General features: G+C 39.3%; 1 protein-coding gene across 1 annotated transcript in view; it reads left to right on the top strand.

Annotated features, from left to right (window-relative positions):
- The window catches only part of SYNRG (synergin gamma), a 58,440-nt gene that overhangs the window by 19,458 nt on the left and 19,445 nt on the right, over positions 1-19,537 (top strand). The window contains exons 9-15 of the mRNA XM_065418121.1: positions 1,646-1,723; positions 3,961-4,157; positions 5,101-5,349; positions 9,351-9,487; positions 12,239-12,357; positions 12,584-12,646; positions 16,933-17,883. Coding sequence (XP_065274193.1) covers positions 1,646-1,723; positions 3,961-4,157; positions 5,101-5,349; positions 9,351-9,487; positions 12,239-12,357; positions 12,584-12,646; positions 16,933-17,883 — 1,794 coding nt within the window. The remainder of the gene's footprint in view (positions 1-1,645; positions 1,724-3,960; positions 4,158-5,100; positions 5,350-9,350; positions 9,488-12,238; positions 12,358-12,583; positions 12,647-16,932; positions 17,884-19,537) is intronic.

Below are 19,537 nucleotides of genomic sequence, written 5' to 3'. Positions count from 1 at the left end.
CCAGGATATTGTTAAAGGATTTGAAGGATGAGTGCAACCATTCCAAGTACTTTGAGGAGGTAGGGTTAGCAGTAATATGGTGATATTGGGGACAAGGAAATCATCCCAAGAAGTTCCTGGATGGTGCAAAGTTCAGAGACTTGGAAGTTACTAAGAGTTAAATCAATCTATTGTAATGTAGGAAACAAGGGATGGGGAGATAGGAGCAAATGATAGGAGAGGTGAGGAGATTTTTTTAGGAGTGAGATTATATCAGAAATTTCTGGTGGAAGCAAAAATGGAAGGGAAGTAAAAGGAGTGGAGGAGAAAAAGGAGGGAATGCCTGAGGATGAGCTGTTACGGGTGATGGAAAAGTTACAAGTTAGGGCAATCTTAGATTGAAAGAAGAAAGCAAATGCCTCTTACTTGGCTGGGTGAAGAGAATTGCTGGTATGGAAGAGGGGAGTGACTGTTCTTAGCAGCTTTGGAATTAGGGATAAGTAGAAATTAAACTTTGTGGCTTACTGGGAATCCCTGTAGAGTCTGAGGAGATCAAGAACAAATATGGGACATTCAGCACTGCTTTTCTCAGTCCATCAGCTCGTATGCACAGAGTCCCACAGCTGGTCTGTAAACCAAGTAGAACTTGAGGTCTGAGAGAGCTGAGGATAGGGAAGTGTTGCAGGTAACTGTGGGAAAGGGCGGGCAAAGGAGGGAGCAAGCAAAACAGGTTGGAGAGATGAGCAGGATTCGGGTTCTTCAGAGGGAAGGAAGGTCACTTTCTGAGCAGTCAGGTGATGGGAGAGAGTGTTCTGCTGTAATCAGGCAGTGGTCAGTGTAGGGAAGATTATAAGAAAAACAAGAAATAAAAGAGCAGGTTTTATTGATCATGATGAAGGAAAGAATGGGTATGAATGGGAAAGGTGGCCAGTTAGAAAAGGGGTCAAAGGACTTGTCACAATGTTGATTTAAGTCCGAAGTGAAGATGAAATCTACTGAAGGGTTAATCAGAGCAGGGACTAAGAAGGGTCAAACTTGGTGAAATCAAGCAGGGAAATTAACATAATGTTTGAGTCTGGGGAGTGAAATATTCACTTTACAGGGGACTAGAGAGGACAGAATGCATTAGAGTTCTGCAGTGACAACAACAGCAATGCCACCTCCTTGAGCTGATGACTAGGTAGGATAAGGAGGTGAGGGGATGGGTCTAATGGGGCAAGCCAGTCTGACAGAAGATGTTAATGGCTTTTACCATGAGCGGTTCACCTGTGAAACACAGAGTATATGTCCTAAACTTGTTTCAGTGTGATTAAATTAAATTATCCCCCAAATAGCCTTAATGTTCTGCCCATCAACTTTATGTAAATAGGCATGGCAGAACCACTGCTATTTATGAAATGTTTGGAATTGATGGGACTTGTGTTCCTGATCAAACAAATACGTTTGGAAAATGAGTGGCTCTTTATTTCATCTTGTGCATTTAATTGTATTTTTGTTGCTGTTTCAGGTCATTTTGTAGCAGTATCAGTTTTGGTTTCTCATGTAGCCAGATGATTCCATGTCTGAAATGGGCTGGCTGAAATACCAAAAACTGTGTCTGCCGTTTTCCGATTCAAAATAGGAATATGATTCTCGTCTCTTTTTTTAATATATTGCATACCTTTAGGCGTTGGAGTATTCCCTTCCCAAGATCCGATCCAGCAAATGATGCCACCTTGGATTTACAATGAAAGCTTGGCTCCAGGTAAAATATTCTGCTAAAACATCATTTAAAGAAAAAAGTATAAAAATCCTTACACTTCAATGTTGCTTAATGTCTTACCCAAATCAGTATTTTTTTTTCATCTACAATAAAAACAAATACAAATCCCTAAACTTTGTCAGGTTTGATACAGAAGCTTTCCAGTACAGTAGTTTTTGTTCCAAGTTCATGTTGGCTTGAGTCAGAGGTTCTGTGGTTCTGACAGTGAGGAATACCAGTTTATGTATAAGTATTTAAGATTGATGGTGTCCCCTTTGTTCTTACTCAGTACTGTTCATACTACGACAAGTCAGGTTTCACCATAGAATCAGAAAATACATGATTAGATTTTAAGACCAGAAGGGACTATGATGACAATCTTCTCTGACCTCCTGCACAACACCAGCAAAAGACCTATCAGGTCATCTTATCCTGTCCCCTGCCATTGCAGAGTTGTTATTGAGTGTGACTATGAATGGTTACACTTCCCCAAGTGCATATCAGCATGTGATGTTTAAATGCAACACACACTTAAAGTTAAGTTATTTACTGAAGTAGTCATCATACTTGCAGTCACTGATGTTTGTGTCTTAAATTTAGTATTAAACTTCAGCTGACTAATGTCAACATATATTTCTTTGAGTAGAAGCAGGAAGAGCAGCTCATGAATTTCTCGATCACTAATTTAATTTGTAAAGCAAGTTTTTTAATCACTCCTGAGAAAATAGGTTATTGGTGCTGTTGTCTGAACTATACATTGTATTTCTTAGATTTGGTATAGCAGCAGTAGTAATGACCAAGTTCATCTGTTCCAAGTATAGCTTTGGAGAATCATAGACATGGAGGGCTGGAAGGGACCTCAAGAGGTCATCCAGTCCATCCCCCTGTGTTGAGCAGGATTAAGGACACTTAGGCCATCCCTGACAGGTGTTTGTCTAACCGGTTCTGAAAGACCTCCCAGGATGGGAATTCCGCAACGTTCCTAGCTAATCTGTTTCATAGTTTCACAGATCAATAGTGTTTGTTAGGGCAATCTTATTTCGTTGCACAAACTGGCAAGCATTCCAAAACATGTTTTTGGATGTCTTACACGTCTTTGGTAGCTTTATCTGTATTCAGAGAAGGCAGGAGCTTCTTCAAACATAGTAAATGTTAAATCTAGAGGTTATAATGATGGCAAATTATCTTAATAGGAATTGCCATTGTTGGTATTACATTTTTGTGAGCTGTCTCCTTTCAGTATCTCTTGTAATTAAGCAGGCTCATTTCTTAAGGTTATTTGCCTTATATATCCCAGAAGCATAGTAAACAGAAAATGAAGTGCTGTACTAAATATTGATTAGATTGCACTGAATTTTAACTACATAATGCTGCTCTGGCTATCTTCACACAAGGATTATCCAGAGGCCTCATTACAGAAATATGTAGTGAAATTTATAAAGAGAACTAGTTGTGTTGTATGGATTGTCGGTTTTACTGATTAATTGATTTCCACTTTAATAAAGCAGGTGTCTGTCTTAGAATGGAAGCTTTTCATTCTATCTAGGTATAGAGAATCTGCTGTGGCATAGGTAATTTTCTTTTGTGCTGGAGGAATAGTCAGAAGTCTTGCTGAATATAACACCCAGAATGTGGTGTGAAGTAGCACAGTTAGCTGGCAGAGTTGAGTCTCCTAAATTTCTGAAAAATAACCACTGTAAGCAACTTGTTTTATTGTGTATTGAAACTGAAGGGAATAGGATGTTTTGGCCAGACGGTTTTTGATGTAGTTTGTTCGTTAGAAAATAAATCAGTTAAGACATTGATACTACTAATTATCTTGATTTAGGTGCAGCTTGTTTAATACAGCATGTTATGTTCTCCTTGCAAGGGACTGGAGGATGCTTTTGACAGGCCTCAAGTTAATTGGTAGAGTCGTGCTGGAGTATGCAGCATTTTTATTCATTTTCCATTTTTCTTGGTAACTTACAAATCTCTCTCCCTATTTCTTTGGGGAACTTCTTTTCTCCTTCACCTGCTTGTTTGAATTTGAATGTACAGGTAGAATGAGAAGTTATATATAGATGAAACTTCTAGTATTATGTGCCAACTTTAACACTGATGCCTAATCAAATTGATAACGTTCCACGTCAACAATATTACAACCCGTAACATAGTTTTATAGTTAGAATAGAAAAATTATCTTAAAATCACTTTAAAATATTTATTTTCATCCACCAACACTGTGTTTCCCTCAATAGATTTGTATAAGAAAATTTTAGAAACCACTATGACTCCTACTGGAATAGATACTGCTAAACTCTATCCCATTTTGATGTCATCTGGACTTCCCAGGGAGACCCTTGGACAAATATGGGCCTTAACCAATCGTACCACACCTGGAAAACTTACCAAAGAAGAGCTTTATACTGTCCTGGCTATGATAGCAGTAACTCAGGTACAAATGACTGAGACAGACTTTTGGGGGAATGGAAAAGGGTCTAACCTCCTCTTGATAAACTGTCACTGACTTTTGTAACGTCCCTGCAGTATGTGGTGTATGGACATGTGTACCTGTATTATACCACATATTAAATACACTGAATGAATCCTGGCAAAACTCCCATTCACTTCAATGAATCCAGGATGTCACCCTTTGCGTTTATAGCTATTATTTCTTCTTCAGGACTCCTTTAAGTTTGTATTTGGCTTTGGTTTTTCTTTTATGCTGTATAACTATCTATTTAGGAAGTGATATGGGCCCCTCCACTAGATTATCTGAGCATCTGGGCAGTGGGTGAATTTGTTAATTTTTTGGCCTGTGTAGTCTAGGTTTTAACTTTTGTGTCAGGTTATAGTGTAATGTCATGGCTGTTCCTAGTTTAATAGAAACTTGTCTGAAATGGCAAAAACCACCTTTCAAGTTTTGCAAACTTCACTATGATCAGAAGTTGACAGAAAAGAAATCCAGGAGTAGACTAGATGGGACAGTGAAGATAGGCACTGATGTACGTTGTTGGAGATGTGTGGGGAAAATTTGAATAGCACCTACCCATGTTCAGTGAGCTCCAGCCAGTGCTAAATTTTGAGCATTCAGATACAATTCTTGTGTGTGTTTTTTAGTAAGTGAATCAAGTGAGTCTATAGATCTGTATGAGATCTAGCAGTAAACTGTATCAGTTCCAGCATATTGTATGTGTAGGTTCACCCTGATCATGTAAAATTCAGTAGCCTTTTCTGTGTGCAAAAGACAGAATTGAAGAAGGACTGACTCCCTGCATTTTCATAGTTTCAATAAATAAATTAAAAAATTAGTTGAGAAATAAGAGTACAGATGGAGGAAATAGTCATTTGAAATGTGTAATGCATGTAGCTATCTCTTTATTTTTCTCCTTGTGCAGAGAGGAGTACCTGCAGTGAGTCCCGATGTTTTAAACCAATTTCCAGCTGCTCCTGTCCCTACTTTAAGTGGCTATCCAATTTCATTGTCTGCCACAGTGAATCAACAGCCTATGAGGCCCTCTGGACCGCCAGTCTCCATGCCTCTTAATATTGGACAGGCAGTCATAGGAATGAACATAACTCCACCAGTGGGTGGAGCTGCAGCACAGGTTTCTAGTGGTTTCATGCCATCTTACCCCACAAACCAGGTTAGTGCTGTTTCTATAGCATAATAAATCTGTATTATCATTGCAAGGGAAACTCTGTTTCAAAGCTGCATAATGACAACTGGATTTTAAGTAAACGTTAAAAATGAAACTGAAATCTAGAACATGCCCATTTAAATATGGAAGCCCATACTGTAGCAAGCCTCTTTGATGTTTCAGTCTCTTTCAGGTGGCATTAGAAGAGCTAGACAAATTTCTTCTCCCTTCCTAAGCTCTTGCATCCCGAGAAAGGCCTCTAGTTAGTTCCTTTTTTACAACATTTGAAGTGGAATTACATGTAAACTAAATAAGACCTTTGTTATCTGGTTAGTAAAACAGAAGTGAGACCACCACAGGGAGAACTGAAAGCTGTGTACCGGTGATAGAAAAGATGATCTGGCTAATACCCAAATTTTCTGGAAGCATAAATTGATCTTGGCAATCAGTTTTGCTATTCAAAATTCAATTTGCCCAACATCCACAGCATATTCCTTTTGATGTTTTGCAGCATATACTGATTGATTTTTGCTTCCATTATGTTCCTCCTCTATTCAAAGATGACTTGGCTAAGATCAAGTATAATACATTAATGTCTGGGATGAAGTCCTTTAGTAACAGATGTCTTCCATATCTAGTGAGATCCTAAATACACTTTTTGCTTTTGTGTTGTTGGAAGGGCAGTGTGGAGAACAGAATCCTTGCAATTAGTTTCCATTTATCAAAGGGGTAGCTGTGTTAGTCTGGATCTGTAAAAGCAGCAAAGAGTCCTGTGGCACCTTATAGACTAACAGACGTATAGGAGCATGAGCTTTCGTGGGTGAATACCCACTTCTTCGGATGCATGTAGTGGAAATTTCCAGAGGCAGGTATAAATATGCAAGCAAGAGTGAGTCAGGCTAGAGATAACGAGGTTAGTTCAATCAGGGAGGATGAGGCCCTCTTCTAGCAGTTGAGGTGTGAACACCAAGGGAGGAGAAACTGCTTTTGTAGTTGGCTAGCCATTCACAGTCTTTGTTTAACCCTGAGCTGATGGTGTCAAATTTGCAGATGAACTGAAGCTCAGCAGTTTCTCTTTGAAGTCTGGTCCTGAAGTTTTTTTGTTGCAGGATGGCTACCTTTAAATCTGCTATTGTGTGTCCAGGGAGGTTGAAGTGTTCTCCTACAGGTTTTTGAATATTGCCATTCCTAATATCTGATTTGTGTCCATTTTACGTAAAAGGATAACTAAATCATCCCAGCCAGGGCTTTGTCAAGCCTGACCTTAAAAACCTCTAAGGAAGGAGATTCCACCACCTCCCTAGGTAACCCATTCCAGTGCTTCACTACCCTCCTAGTGAAAATGTTGTTCCTAATATCCAACCTAAACCTCCCCCACTGCAACTTGAGACCATTACTCCTTGTTCTGTCATCCGGTACCACTAAGAACAGCCTGGATCCATCCTCTTTGGAACCCCCTTTCAGGTAGTTGAAAGCAGCTATCAAATCCCCCCATATTCTTCTGCAGACTAAACAATCCCAGTTCCCTCAGCCTCTCCTCATAAGTCATGTGCTCCAGCCCCCTAATCATTTTTGTTGCCCTCCGCTGGACTCTTTCCAATTTTTCCACATCCTTCTTGTAGTGTGGGGCCCAAAACTGGACACAGTACTCCAGATGAGGCCTCACCAATGTAGAATAGAGGGGAATGATCATGTCCCTCGATCTGCTGGCAATGCTCCTACTTATATAGCCCAAAATGCCATTAGCCTTCTTGGCAACAAGGGCACACTGTCAACTCATATCCAGCTTCTTGTCCACTGTAACCCCTAGGTCCTTTTCTGCAGAAAGTGAATGAAAAATCATCCCAGAATGATGTTTGCTTTTTTTGTGCAACAGTGTTACCACTGCTGACTCATTTAGCTTGTGATCCATTATGACCCCCAGATCCCTTTCTGCAGTACCCCTTCCTAGCGGATCAGTCTTCCTTATGCTGTAGCATGTAAGTCACATTGCTGTTTCTCTATTGTTGCATTCTCGCTTTTGCTGTTGTTTTGCTAGTGTGAGATCTGGGTCTAACTGAACCTGTGCTGATAAACTGGTCTTTTATACCAACAACCATCTTGCCTCATATTAGTTCTTTTAACGTTCCATATTTGCAATGTTCAGCAAGACTGTGAACTGCAGTAATAAAAGTCTCAGCTGTTTCCCCTTGTTTCTGGCACTTCCTATTAAGTTTGCCCCTTTCATATGTAATATTGTCTGGCTTTGAAATGGGCATCAAATGCTCATGCTTCACTTTGGAGTATTTTTTCTTTTCCTCCTCAGTGAGGAGGAGGGCACATAGGATATCAGCAACAGCAAGAAACAGGGCATTTACCTGATATTCTCGAGTTTTCTCTGTTAAACCAGAATTGCTCAAATCTATGGCTCCCGCAAGGCTGGCTGCCTGAGTTGCGAAAATCAAACGTCTCTAATAGAGCCATTTGTGCTATGGGGCTCTACTGCTGAGGTGAGACAGGGCTCTGCCTCCTTGCTGCTGATTTCACAGGTCTCCTCCCTGATATTCCATTTTCCTCACTCGCTGACCACTCTGACAGTCTGGAGGTGTCTTTTCTTTCCTTTGCTCCTTCTTTAGAGAGAGGGATTCACTTACTTCTGACATCATGTAGCATGAGAACAGAAACACAAAGAGGCATGCTTTAAGCAGCCGCTGGAGAACTCTCTAATCAGGAAGTTCCAACATTTGTTAAGCTCCCTCCTGGAACACATCCTGGTCCTCTCTGTTAATTGTGGACCAAAAACTCTATAACCACGCCATATAAAGTGGATTGTGAACAGGGCCAGCTCTAGGCACCAGCAAAACAAGCTGGTGCTTGGGGCGGCACATTTTTAGGGGCGGAATGGCCGGCGCCAGAATGCCGCCCCTAAAAATGTGCCGCGGCCGCCCTAGCTCACCTCCGCTGCTGCTGTCCGGGAGGGAGGGGGAGATCCCGAGCGGCCGCGGCGCGCGAAACAGCTGTTTCGCGCGCCGCTGCTCCCCCTCCCTCCCAGGCTTGAGAGCCTGGGAGGGAGGGGGAGACTCTGAGTGGCCGCAGCGCGGGCGCCGCTTCTCCCCCTCCCTCCTAGGCTTGAGAGCCTGGGGGGAGGAGGCAGGGCTGGGGATTTGGGGAAGGGGCGGAGTTGAGGCGGGGCCGGGGGGGGGTAATTAAAAAACGGGGGGTGGGGGGGAGCGGCCAAAATTGTGTTTGCTTTGGGCGGCAAAAATCCTAGAGCCGGCCCTGATTCTGAAGCACAATTATATGCTTATGGAGTATCCAGGGTCCTTATATTTATTTCTGTGGCTAAATTCAGAGGCCTTGCGTGTTTCTAGACCATTTATTTGAAAAGTAAATTTAACTAGTACTAGTAACTTATCAAAGGGCTTTACATAGTCATGTGTCTACCTCTTGGTTCTTCAGTGGTCTCCGTGAAACGAATTGCTTCTCTCAGTCCATTCTTTCAAGGACAGATGTCCACCCCATCATAATAAAATAACCCTTGGCACCATTGCTGCCCATTTCAGTGCCTTTGCTGAAGGCTCAGTGGCTTTGCAGAGTAAACAATCATCTAGTGTTTAGCTGCAGATCTTCCAAATCAAGGTTCAGTCATGTTTGTTGGACAACATAAGGAAGCTTTTACTGCACATGCTGGTGCTGTGCTTGTTTTATGAATGAATAAAATATATTTGTTAGAGTTAAGCTTATCTTGTGCCTGTATTCCACATAAATTCACGTTTTATCATAATTATGGAAATTGACAAAAGCTCTTTTGTTTCATGTAGTCCATTCCCCTCAATTGTTTCTTTCAGTAACATTTTGTAGGGCTTCGTCTGCTCCCTTTAACTATTGATTTGTATATTAAGACTTTGCAGTGAAGTGTATAGGAAATTTACTGAGTAGGCAAAAACTATTCCATATATACTCAAAATGTCAAGGTAATGTGTTTTCTCGTCTTAAATGGGGGGGTCTCATGATTTTATGGAATCCAGGTAGTTAAACCAGAAGATGACGACTTCCAGGATTTTCAGGATGCTTCAAAGTCTGGCTCACTCGACGAATCTTTCTCCGATTTCCAAGGGGAGGGACCTGGATCCTCCAAAGCAACCAGTTCTCAGCACCGGAGCAGGTGAAGTAGATCTCTGAATTTCTTTTCAATAACTTAAATATCCTTTTTAAAGCAATTAAATGTTTTCTTCTCTAACTTTCTAACCCATAATTTCATACCGTCACCTGATCTTGACTCTGGCAGTTTCTTTCAGCAGCCGTTTCAGAAATCTTAATGGCAGTGTATCCAAACTGACATTTAATGTATATAGATTGCTGACCATTCTTTAGACTTCCATTCATCGTGCTGAGATAAATTGTATATAAAGGTATGAGAATAGGTTTTCAAGTGTTTATTCTGTTGCTGACAATCGTGAGTTCTTTCATGCCATGCATTTAGGCTCAAAGCTTTACATATAGCAATCCACTCATTCCTGTGCTCTCAGAAGAATGAATCAGGACAGATAAGCTATGCACTTAGCATTAGCTGCCCTTGTTAAAGGTCTGATCTGGCACCCACTGAAGTACATAGAAAGCTTCCCATTGACTTCAGTTGCCTTTGATCAGGCCATAAACACCCAAAATGCACGCAGAGAGGATCACACGCCAAACTGTCTTCTTTTAAATGGCCATGGCTCTCCAGTGGATGTGTGGTTTTTGTTTTTTTGTTGTTTTGTTGTTTTTTTAAGCTCCTCTCATCCTTTCCATTTTAGCCAATTTTTATATATTACCTGACTTTGAGTTGTGGTGGTTGCCTGGAAATCCCATTTAAAGTCTGTTTCATTCAAATTTTAGAGGTCTACTGGCATTATGGTTGCTCAACACCTCTCCTATTCTGGTGGCCCTTATTTATTTAATTGAGAGTGTAGTATCGCCTCAGTACGGTCATGGGTTAGGCAGTGTGGAGTAGAGAAGTAATCATCCAAAGCTTCCTGCTTTTGAGTCTGAATTCTTTCACACAATTCTGACTTTCAATGTCCTGTGGTCAAGAAGCCCCAACATTTTGTTTTCTCATACTATACAAGGCAAAATAATATGCTTCTCCCACCTGCCTAATTTTAATTAATTTTAGGAACAAAACATTTTGTCTGTATGTATTGAACTGGTTGTTCTTGTATGTAGATAGAACAAATACTTTCAAAGTGATTACTGGTTGCTTCCTTGACAATGACATCAGAGGAAGATACTAGAATTAATTGTTCAGCTGCAGCATGTGTAAAATTACAGTCTGAGTCATAGCTTTTCATGAAAGGGATTTCATTTTGCTAGTTTAAATCAGTAACACTACATTAATCTGAAGATGCTCCATATTTTATTTAGTCTTTATTTTGTTTTAGGCATAGTTCTGCAATTAATAAAATTATTCTGTTAATGGAAGTCCTAGCAAAAGCATTTACAGATCTGTAAGCACAGTTTTGTTTAAAGTTTTGTAATTGGAGTTGGAGGGTCATGAGAAATCAGTGTTTTCCACTACAGTAGTTCTCTTTATTCAGTTGTAAAAGCATTCAGTTTTGTACGGAATATTACAATGAACTATAGTCTAATGGCTTATGGAGTTTTATTTATTTATTTTAAAAAAAAGTGTAGTGTACACCAGATTAACTGTTATATTTGTCAAGATTGGATATCGAACAGTCCGTTTTGTAGTGATGTGAAATTAAATTATATTGCCATAAACTACATTTTTTGACATTGCTGTGTGTCTTATTCTGCAAGCCCCACCAGCCACCATTAGAATGCACATGCAAGTGCTGGGTTTGTGTGTAGCTTGCAGGCTGCTGATAAGGAGATTTAAATGGCTATGGAAAGATTCTTGCTCCAGGCCAAAGAACGCCATAGAAATTCATTCACATTTTCAGTGTGTATGGTGTTAAATGACATAAACTAGAGGTAAAATGCAGACATTCTTCTGTAAAGGATGTTGTTCTGCAGAGCTGCCAAGGTCTGATAAGGGAGGGGAAGCGAAGCTCTTATAATACGTGTTTAAATCTTTCAAGAATTGCTAACACAGTATTAGGTTATTATGGCAGTTTATTATACTAACTAGAATATGTTCATGTGCAAAAAGGTCTGTTCATATAATTATGGCATAATCCTGACATTGCTGAACATATGGCTACCTGAACTTGGTGACTTTCACTGTGTAGAAATTCAAACGTTCTCCTTTGCTCCTATTGGAATAATGGATCTGTTCTCTTATTATTTTTGCAATATGCAATGAAATGTAATCAAAAGCAGAAGAAATGGAAGCACAGAGTTAGCAAAATCTCAGGCAGCCTGTGATTCTTACCCATTTCTGGTCCCATCAAGAAGGCATGCCCTTAAACCGTCTTGGACAATGTGATTAATGAAACCACAGTGTTTTTCACACATGTGTGTGTGTTCTCTTCTGGCTTAAAAACTGCAGCGGTGCATATCTAGAACAGTTCAGTCACAAGTAAGAATCAAGAAGTTAATGCACTTAAGGCATTTCTATTCTCCGTGGGTGGAGAATTTACTATTTTGGCCCAGAGTAGTGTTGATAGAATTTCAATGAGATAGTGACTAGCGTAAGATGAATGGGGTTGGCATGAGAATATTACTGCTACAGATCTTTTATGAACGTAGTGAACATTATAAAACTCTTTTAAAAGTGCAGAAGTAAAATAAGTCCTTTATCATATGTTTGATAGAGCACATTTGTGTTAATACACACAATTTAGACAGATGCTAATAAGTTGCTGTTTCATTTCCTAATATCCTGCTTGCTTTAAATAATGGAAGAAATTAGATTGTTCAGGAGCTTTTTTCTTTTCTTTTTTTTTCTTTCTTTTTGGTGTGTTTGTTTGTTCAGTGTTCCTTCTTTGCTGATTCCACTCCCTGGCACTAAAACACCTTCCTCAACGGATAAATATGCTGTGTTTAAAGGAATTGCAGTTGAAAAGCCTTCTGAAAGTGCAGCTATGTTTGGAGGTAAACAAAAACTGTTTAATTGTTAACACTACGTGTAATGTAACATTTAGTTTAATTTTTCATATTTCAGTAGTGCCTGTGACACTGGTAAAATGTTAATATGAAATGTTTAGAGTGCAAGATGACAGCATCTGTACCAATCTAATCTGTACCATAACTGATTGTAGCCTAATTTCACAATATCTTAACGGAAATTATCTTTTTTTTTTTATTTCATGCATGATAGATTATGGAGACAAATACAGTGCTTTCCGAGAGTTAGAACAACCATCAGAGAGTAAATACTTAGGTAAGCATTTGATCTTGCAAAATTTGGGGGTTTTTTTAGGCTCTTTCAGTACGTTGCATGCTTTTTTAGGGTCCTGCATGAACAGCAGAATTCCCACTTCTAGAATTTTAGGATAAAGACCCTACGTGATATTAAAACACTGTGTGATTTAATTAACAACCAATCAGGATGCTTTTACAATGTTATTAACCTATTGTAGTTGATAAAATAATACTTGGTCAGTCATTTTGCTGTGAGAATAATATATAATGTATGTATATATACCCTAAATATGTCCCCTGCCATACTGTTTAAATATGAATATATAATACTGTGGTAAATGAAACAATGAATTCACATACTGTGGCTCTTTTGGGTAATGTTGATCGCTAATTTGGCTCCTGAACCACTGAGTATCACTGGCCTAGAGTTTGCCCTGAGTCAATTTTATTTGTGGGAATATGTGAAAATAAACCTTAGTTATCCTCTGAAATACTATTACTATGTAATTGCAGTAAGTGAAAACTACCTAAGCTCTTTCCTGAACAGGCCATCGGTACATAACATGTATATTTACATAACATAAACAGTACTGTCATCAGTTTTAATCTGATGGGAAAGAAGAACCCTCTGCAACTCTATTGGCTTCATATATCATCAGTAATCAGAGAATAAGATAAATGTATTGCTAATTTAACAGAGGTGGAAATTCTGCTGTATTGCCACCCTGCCAGTATGTGTCACTGTACTTGTAAGCAGAAATGATTGAGAATCTGTTCACTACATATAGAGACAATTGTGCCAAAATCTCCTTAGTTTTACTAAGTTACACAGTAAGGGCCTGAGCATCTGAAACTCCTGTGATGATTTGTGGAGTTAGTGTGTGCTCAGTAGCTTTCCAGTATCAGGCATTTAAATTACTGTTATGAGTATTTCATATGACTTGCAGCTGTCTATTGCTTGCAAGGAAAGAGAAAAATTACTTCTGGATTTGTAAACTGACCAGCTTTCACCATTGTTAACCCTTTCACCAGCTTACATTTCTAATGGAAAAGTTTACAGTTCATCAGTAAGTTTAGTTTGCTGTGATGTTTTAATTTTGGTTAATGAATGTCAATTTCACAAATTCTTTGTATTGTTTTTAAAGCAGCATTTAAAACATATTGTTGGACCAGGTGAATTCAGGAAATTTTTTTTAGCTCGCATCATACTTCAAGTGATAATGTCCACCTATTATCATTGTAACTAATGTTCTCTCAAATCTTTCCATAGTTTAAATTAGTTTAAAATTATCACATTTGTGAAAGTGACTTGAATCTTAATGGTGTATTTGTAAAATATGAATTGAATGAAATCTGGGTATGTGCAGTACTGGACATTTGTTGTTTTTTAAGTAGTTGAGGCATATTTTATAACAAGTAACATCTCTGCAAATATATCATGCTGGTGAATGGGTTTAACAGAATAAATTTAACAAAGAAAACCAATTATACTTCGATTTCCACATATTTGTGAGGTGACAGATATGTACTGTAGAATAAATTGTCTGTCTTTATGTTTAAGCTGCATTTTATATGCTGTAAAGTGTTTGGGTATAAACTTCCCTTTCATATACAAACATTGTACAAAAAAGAACATTTGAATTCCTCTCTGTAGGGAAAATGTGCATTTTGGGGTTATAAACTGTAGTCACTTAAACTGTATTATTTTCAAGGCCCTTCGTTTTCAGTTTTTATTTTGTTTCAAATTTCCTGCAGTTTATCAGTGTTAATTACAAAGACTAAAAAACAGGTGAAAATCAGTGTGTGGTGGTGGTGGGAATTCTGGGTAAATATCAGGATTAACATTGGGGGATAAGAGGACAGGAAAAAAAGCAACAAATAGAGAAATGTAAGGGTATTGAAAGTAAAAGCAGTTTAATACCGTGGTTCATTTCATGATTTGTACATTAACAGTGCGTACACATACGCATGTGGATAGGTATGTGGGTATGTTCCACTATATTGTCTTATTTTAACAAACAGCCTCACATTTACACTTAGTTTAGTTCATTATTAAAATAAACACATCTACCTAATGTAATGGATTGGATTTTCTTAATGTAATCAGTATTTTTGTGCACTGGAGTGGTTTAACATTTGGGTGAAAATGGATAAATACGGAATTTTTCAGTGAAAATTGGTAAAAACTGAAAACGAAAGGCCTTACATATTTTACATTTAATATGTGATCTGAAAACTAAAGATTTTTACATTTATGAATAATTCTCTCAATGTAGAAGGCTAATGTGTGAGTTATTAATCTATAGGCACCCTGACACAACTATTCTCTTTTTTGGGTCCAATTCGAGATGCTGATCACCTTCAAATTTACTAGGAGGTCAGGTCGCTCGGCACTTCACGAGTTCAGGTCCTTCAGTGATTATTTGTGTTTAATCCCCAAACCAGTCTTGCATTAAGGAGTAAAGAAATTGATTGCATTAGGAAAGAGGAGCTGCATTGTCTTTCTGACTCTCTCAAACGTGGGAGCAGCTACAAATAGCCACAGTAACAAAAGAAAAGGAACATCATCATCATCATTTTGATTCCAAATCCAACTTTTTTCTTATGCCTTTTGCAAAGCTTATATACTTCTGCCGACTTTTTCAGAAGAAATGCTTCCGTGCTTCCTACCTAACTCCAAAAAATGTCAACAGTTCTAGTCATGGGCCATCACACAATAAGCAGTGTGAGTGGATATGATGGAAGGGGGATATTTTAGCAAGGGAACAGATTTGTTCTGGGCTCCTAAGGTACAGGGCCACGTAGAAGTTTTTGGAGACTTGGGGGGGAAAATCTGAAATGGACCTTCCCCCACTCCAAAAGTGAGGGCCCGGGTGGTAGGGAGAGTTGAGCTAGCCTGCCCTGCACTCATCCCACAGCGGTGGCTACTGTCCTGCGTGGGCTGGGCCTGCTTCCTACTCCATGGAGTGTGACCTGGTGCATGGGGTCACAGCATCATTCAGGATTGGTCTGGCCTCCTCTCCACTGATGGAGTGGCACCCAGGCCAAATTTGAGTGAGTGGCATCTCTGTACAGGTCAGAACACCATTCACTCAGATTCCACGGGTTTAGGGGGCCTGTGACAAATTGCCCTTCCCTCTCCCCCGGTGGCCCTGCTAAGGTGTTCTGATAATCAGTAAGAAAGACAACATAAACGTTGTAAGCAATGCCTTGACAGTGTCCTTTTAAAATCCAAATAAATTCTTGATTGATGCTTTTGCTACAAGTTATATGCCAGCCAGTTCTGTATGTTTTAGTCTGACGGCGGTTCAAGTTCAGTATTTACTTTGAGTTGCAGTTATCAGTCTTAAGTAACAGAAGCTGGAATGTCATGAAAGTGACTAGATTAAGTTTTAGAAAGTTCTGAATGCTTGACTCTCTTTGCACTTGATAGAAACGGAAAAGGGTAGACTTTTAAAAGGAGGGTTTAAAATGATGCAAGGTGATTAGTTAAGATGATGGCTGTGCCACCTTTGTTGGACTGGCACTTTGGTGCTTTTTTTTCTTCCTGTTAGTTGTATTTTCCATCACGTACACTCTGGTAAAATCATGTTATACCTTGGGCCTTCTTTTGCCATATAATAAATAAAAACGTTTAAAAAAAGTCACTGTCTGCTATCTGAAGCCAGGTGCTTCTGGCAATCAGTCTGTTCCCTCAATACTCCCCTTTCAGCCTGTCAGTGCTGCTTTCATTTTGGCTTCCTGCTGCCATCCTGTGAGGAAACCATGTGCCACTGCTCTGACTTTGAAATTGACAGTGGGGAGTTGGGGGAGGGAGGTGGAGAGAAGGTCAGAGAAGATTTTGGCAATAGTTGTGCCATATTTCTGGCACCGATAACAGGGCAAATACAAGCGTTGGCACAAGTGAAATTCCAAATTTCATTCTTAGCAGTGACAAGTATGAAGTACATGGGAAGGGGAAAGGATCTGTCCAGTATTCAAACAACATACAGTACTGAACACCACCTAAGTTTATCACTCAGAAGCATGTGTTGATATTGAACTCTTTCTAAGCTGAGTTTGATATGGTTTGAGGCTACTTTAAGGACTTATACGTTTTTGGAATAATAATTGGAGACGTCACCAAAATTGCGTAGAAGCCTAGTTTTGTATTTTAACATATACCCATAGCTGGCAAATTGAATAGGTTTGCATAAAAATATTTTGATATTGCACGAAATAATTTGCATGGTGTGAGTATGATATACATGTTCTCATTTCAAGATCCTACTTATTGTTCTGCTTTTTTTCCCCTCTCCCCTTCAGGAGATAGCTTTGCAGAATTCAAATCTGCAGGAACCGATGATGGTTTCACAGATTTTAAAACCGCTGACAGCATCTCACCACTAGACCCACCTACAAAAGAGAAAACTTTCCCTGCATCCTTCCCCTCTCTACCTGCACAGTTAAAGCAACAAACACAAGCAAAAACCTCTCTGAATCTGGCAGACCTAGATCTCTTTTCCTCCACTGGAGAGAACAAACAACTTTCATTTCCAGCTGCATTTAGTTCATCAAAATCAACCTCTTTCCCTGCACCACCACCTCCAACATCTGCTGCTGCTCCTCCACCAGCACCCAGTAAAAGCTCGAGCTTGGCTGACGACTTTGGAGAATTCAACCTTTTTGGGGGATTGTCTAATTGTCTGTCAGTCGGGGGACAAGATGACTTTGCAGATTTTATGGCTTTCAATAATAGCAGTGGCTTTTCTGAACAAAAAATGGATGACAAATACAAAGCTGTTAAGCAAGAGACCAATCCTGTTCCTCCAGCTGGCTCCTCTCTCAGTGCAATGAAAAGTGGGCAGAATTCTGCCACCGCTGCTCCCACCAAATATGATATCTTTAAACAGCTTTCTCTGGAGAGCTCTGGAACAGGTGTTGAGGAACTGAAAGACAGCACCCCTTCAGCGAAAAGCGACGACGACTTTTCCGACTTCCACTCTAACAAGTTTTCTGCCATGTGTGGTAACATGGATAAATCCCTGGTAGACAAAGTGGCAGCTTTCAAGCATGCCAAAGAAGACTCTGCTTCTGTCAAGTCTCTGGATCTCCCCTCCATCGGGGGCAGCAGTGTCGGCAAGGAGGATTCTGAAGACGCGCTCTCTGTTCAGTTTGACATGAAACTGGCCGATGTGGGAGGAGATCTTAAGCATGTCATGTCTGATAGCTCTTTGGATTTGCCAACAGTTAGTGGCCAACATCCGCCAGCAGCAGGTGAGGAATTGGTTAGATTGCTCTGGTAATGTAGGTGATGGAGATTTCGATAATGTTACTCTGTGCGCTAAATTACAGTATTATGCACTAGTCTTTCAGTTGGGAAAGGCTTCTAAACCTGTCTACCTGCTAGCTACCAGTCCCTTAGCAGGGCAGTGCTGTCGTTCATTGTTCTAGATAGCTATAAATAGATTGGGCAGTTTAAAATTAATACTAATTTATTTTTGAGGGTTGATCACATTGTATGACCGATGCCCATTAGCAGGGATTCAGATGGAAGCTCTTCTAACACAAACAATGTCGTTCCATTTGTATGAGCTAGTTCAGTGGTATTGAAAGCCTCACTTTAGCCTTTTGGTTTCAGCTAAGCACCTGGCTGGAGGACTTGACCCACTCTGTGCTTCTGAAAATATAGGCGGAACACTAATTTGTGCTGTTAATGAAAACCTTTCTAACCAATGACACTAGTATATATTCCCTTTAAAGCAGGGATGCATTTACTTAGCCAGAGCTCTGCAGTACTGGAAATGAAGGTATTAAATACAGTTTTACTGTAACTGGAATACAATTAGTTTTTAGAGTTAATGCCATTGCTGGAAGTAATCATGCAAAGAGCCTGTACATGCTAGCATGGTAATCACTTTTGGAGCTAAATTTAAAACCAAGCGATTCTTTCTTTATCCTTGTTAGGTTATCCCCTTTTTAATTGCTCTTAATGAAAGCACTCCTAAGAGAATATGAACGAAGTATTTCCAAGCTTACTGCATATCATAAAACAGAGTTCCCAAGTGTCCTGTTGTTTCGTTTTTATCTGTACATAGAGAAATAAGATGTAGTTAAATGTTTTGTGGCCTTTAATAACATGGGAAATATTACTGTATTCTAGTGACAAGTATTATGCAGTCAAAGGCTTTTTTGAATGGAGGGGCACACAAACTAAATGTAAAAGCTATTGCTGCAAGAATTGGTTATTTCCATATGAAATGTTTCTTCCATTTTTGCAGATCTGGTAGAAAAAATATACAGTACTGTAATTTTGCATTATATGATATTTTTAAGTAACGGAGAGAAAATGATGTTGGCAACTTAGGCATGGAAGATACTCTTTAACAGGGTACAAAATTTCAGGAATAATTTTATTAGCAAAGATGTTTAATTTTCATATTACGGCTTGGTAAAATTCCAAGTTCAGTGGGCTGTCAAAAAGGTAGCACCTACAGTGTGTCTTGAGTATTGACTTTGGTTTTGAAAGCACTTTTTCCTAATATTTTTCTAGCCTCTTTTGGTGGTAGCTTGATTTTATGTAGCTCTTCTCCTACATCTGAGCTTCATTGGCCACAGCAACCAGTAATTGATAACTGCAATTTGTGGCAGGAAAGGGTATTTGGGGGGGGTTTGTTTTGTTTTAAAGGATTAGCTCATCATGTGCTTGATGCTAAAAATTTGAATTTTGGAGTACTAATTAGAAGCTATTTTTCTGAAACTTAAAACAAAGTCTGTATTCTTTCATGGTGCCAAATTAGATATTTTCACAAGGAGAGTTTTACTCTACCTCCTTCCTGTTTCGGTCTCGTAATCAAGCTTGCTCTGAACTATATTTGTTAAAATAACCCTTTGTGCTCATGTGTTTCTTTATGTATGTTCGATACATTTC

The sequence above is a fragment of the Emys orbicularis genome, chromosome 17 (assembly GCF_028017835.1).
Source record: "Emys orbicularis isolate rEmyOrb1 chromosome 17, rEmyOrb1.hap1, whole genome shotgun sequence".
NCBI classification, from domain to species: domain Eukaryota; kingdom Metazoa; phylum Chordata; order Testudines; family Emydidae; genus Emys; species Emys orbicularis.
The sequence above is the reverse complement of the archived record's forward strand: the minus strand, read 5'-3'. Positions and strand labels throughout refer to the sequence as shown.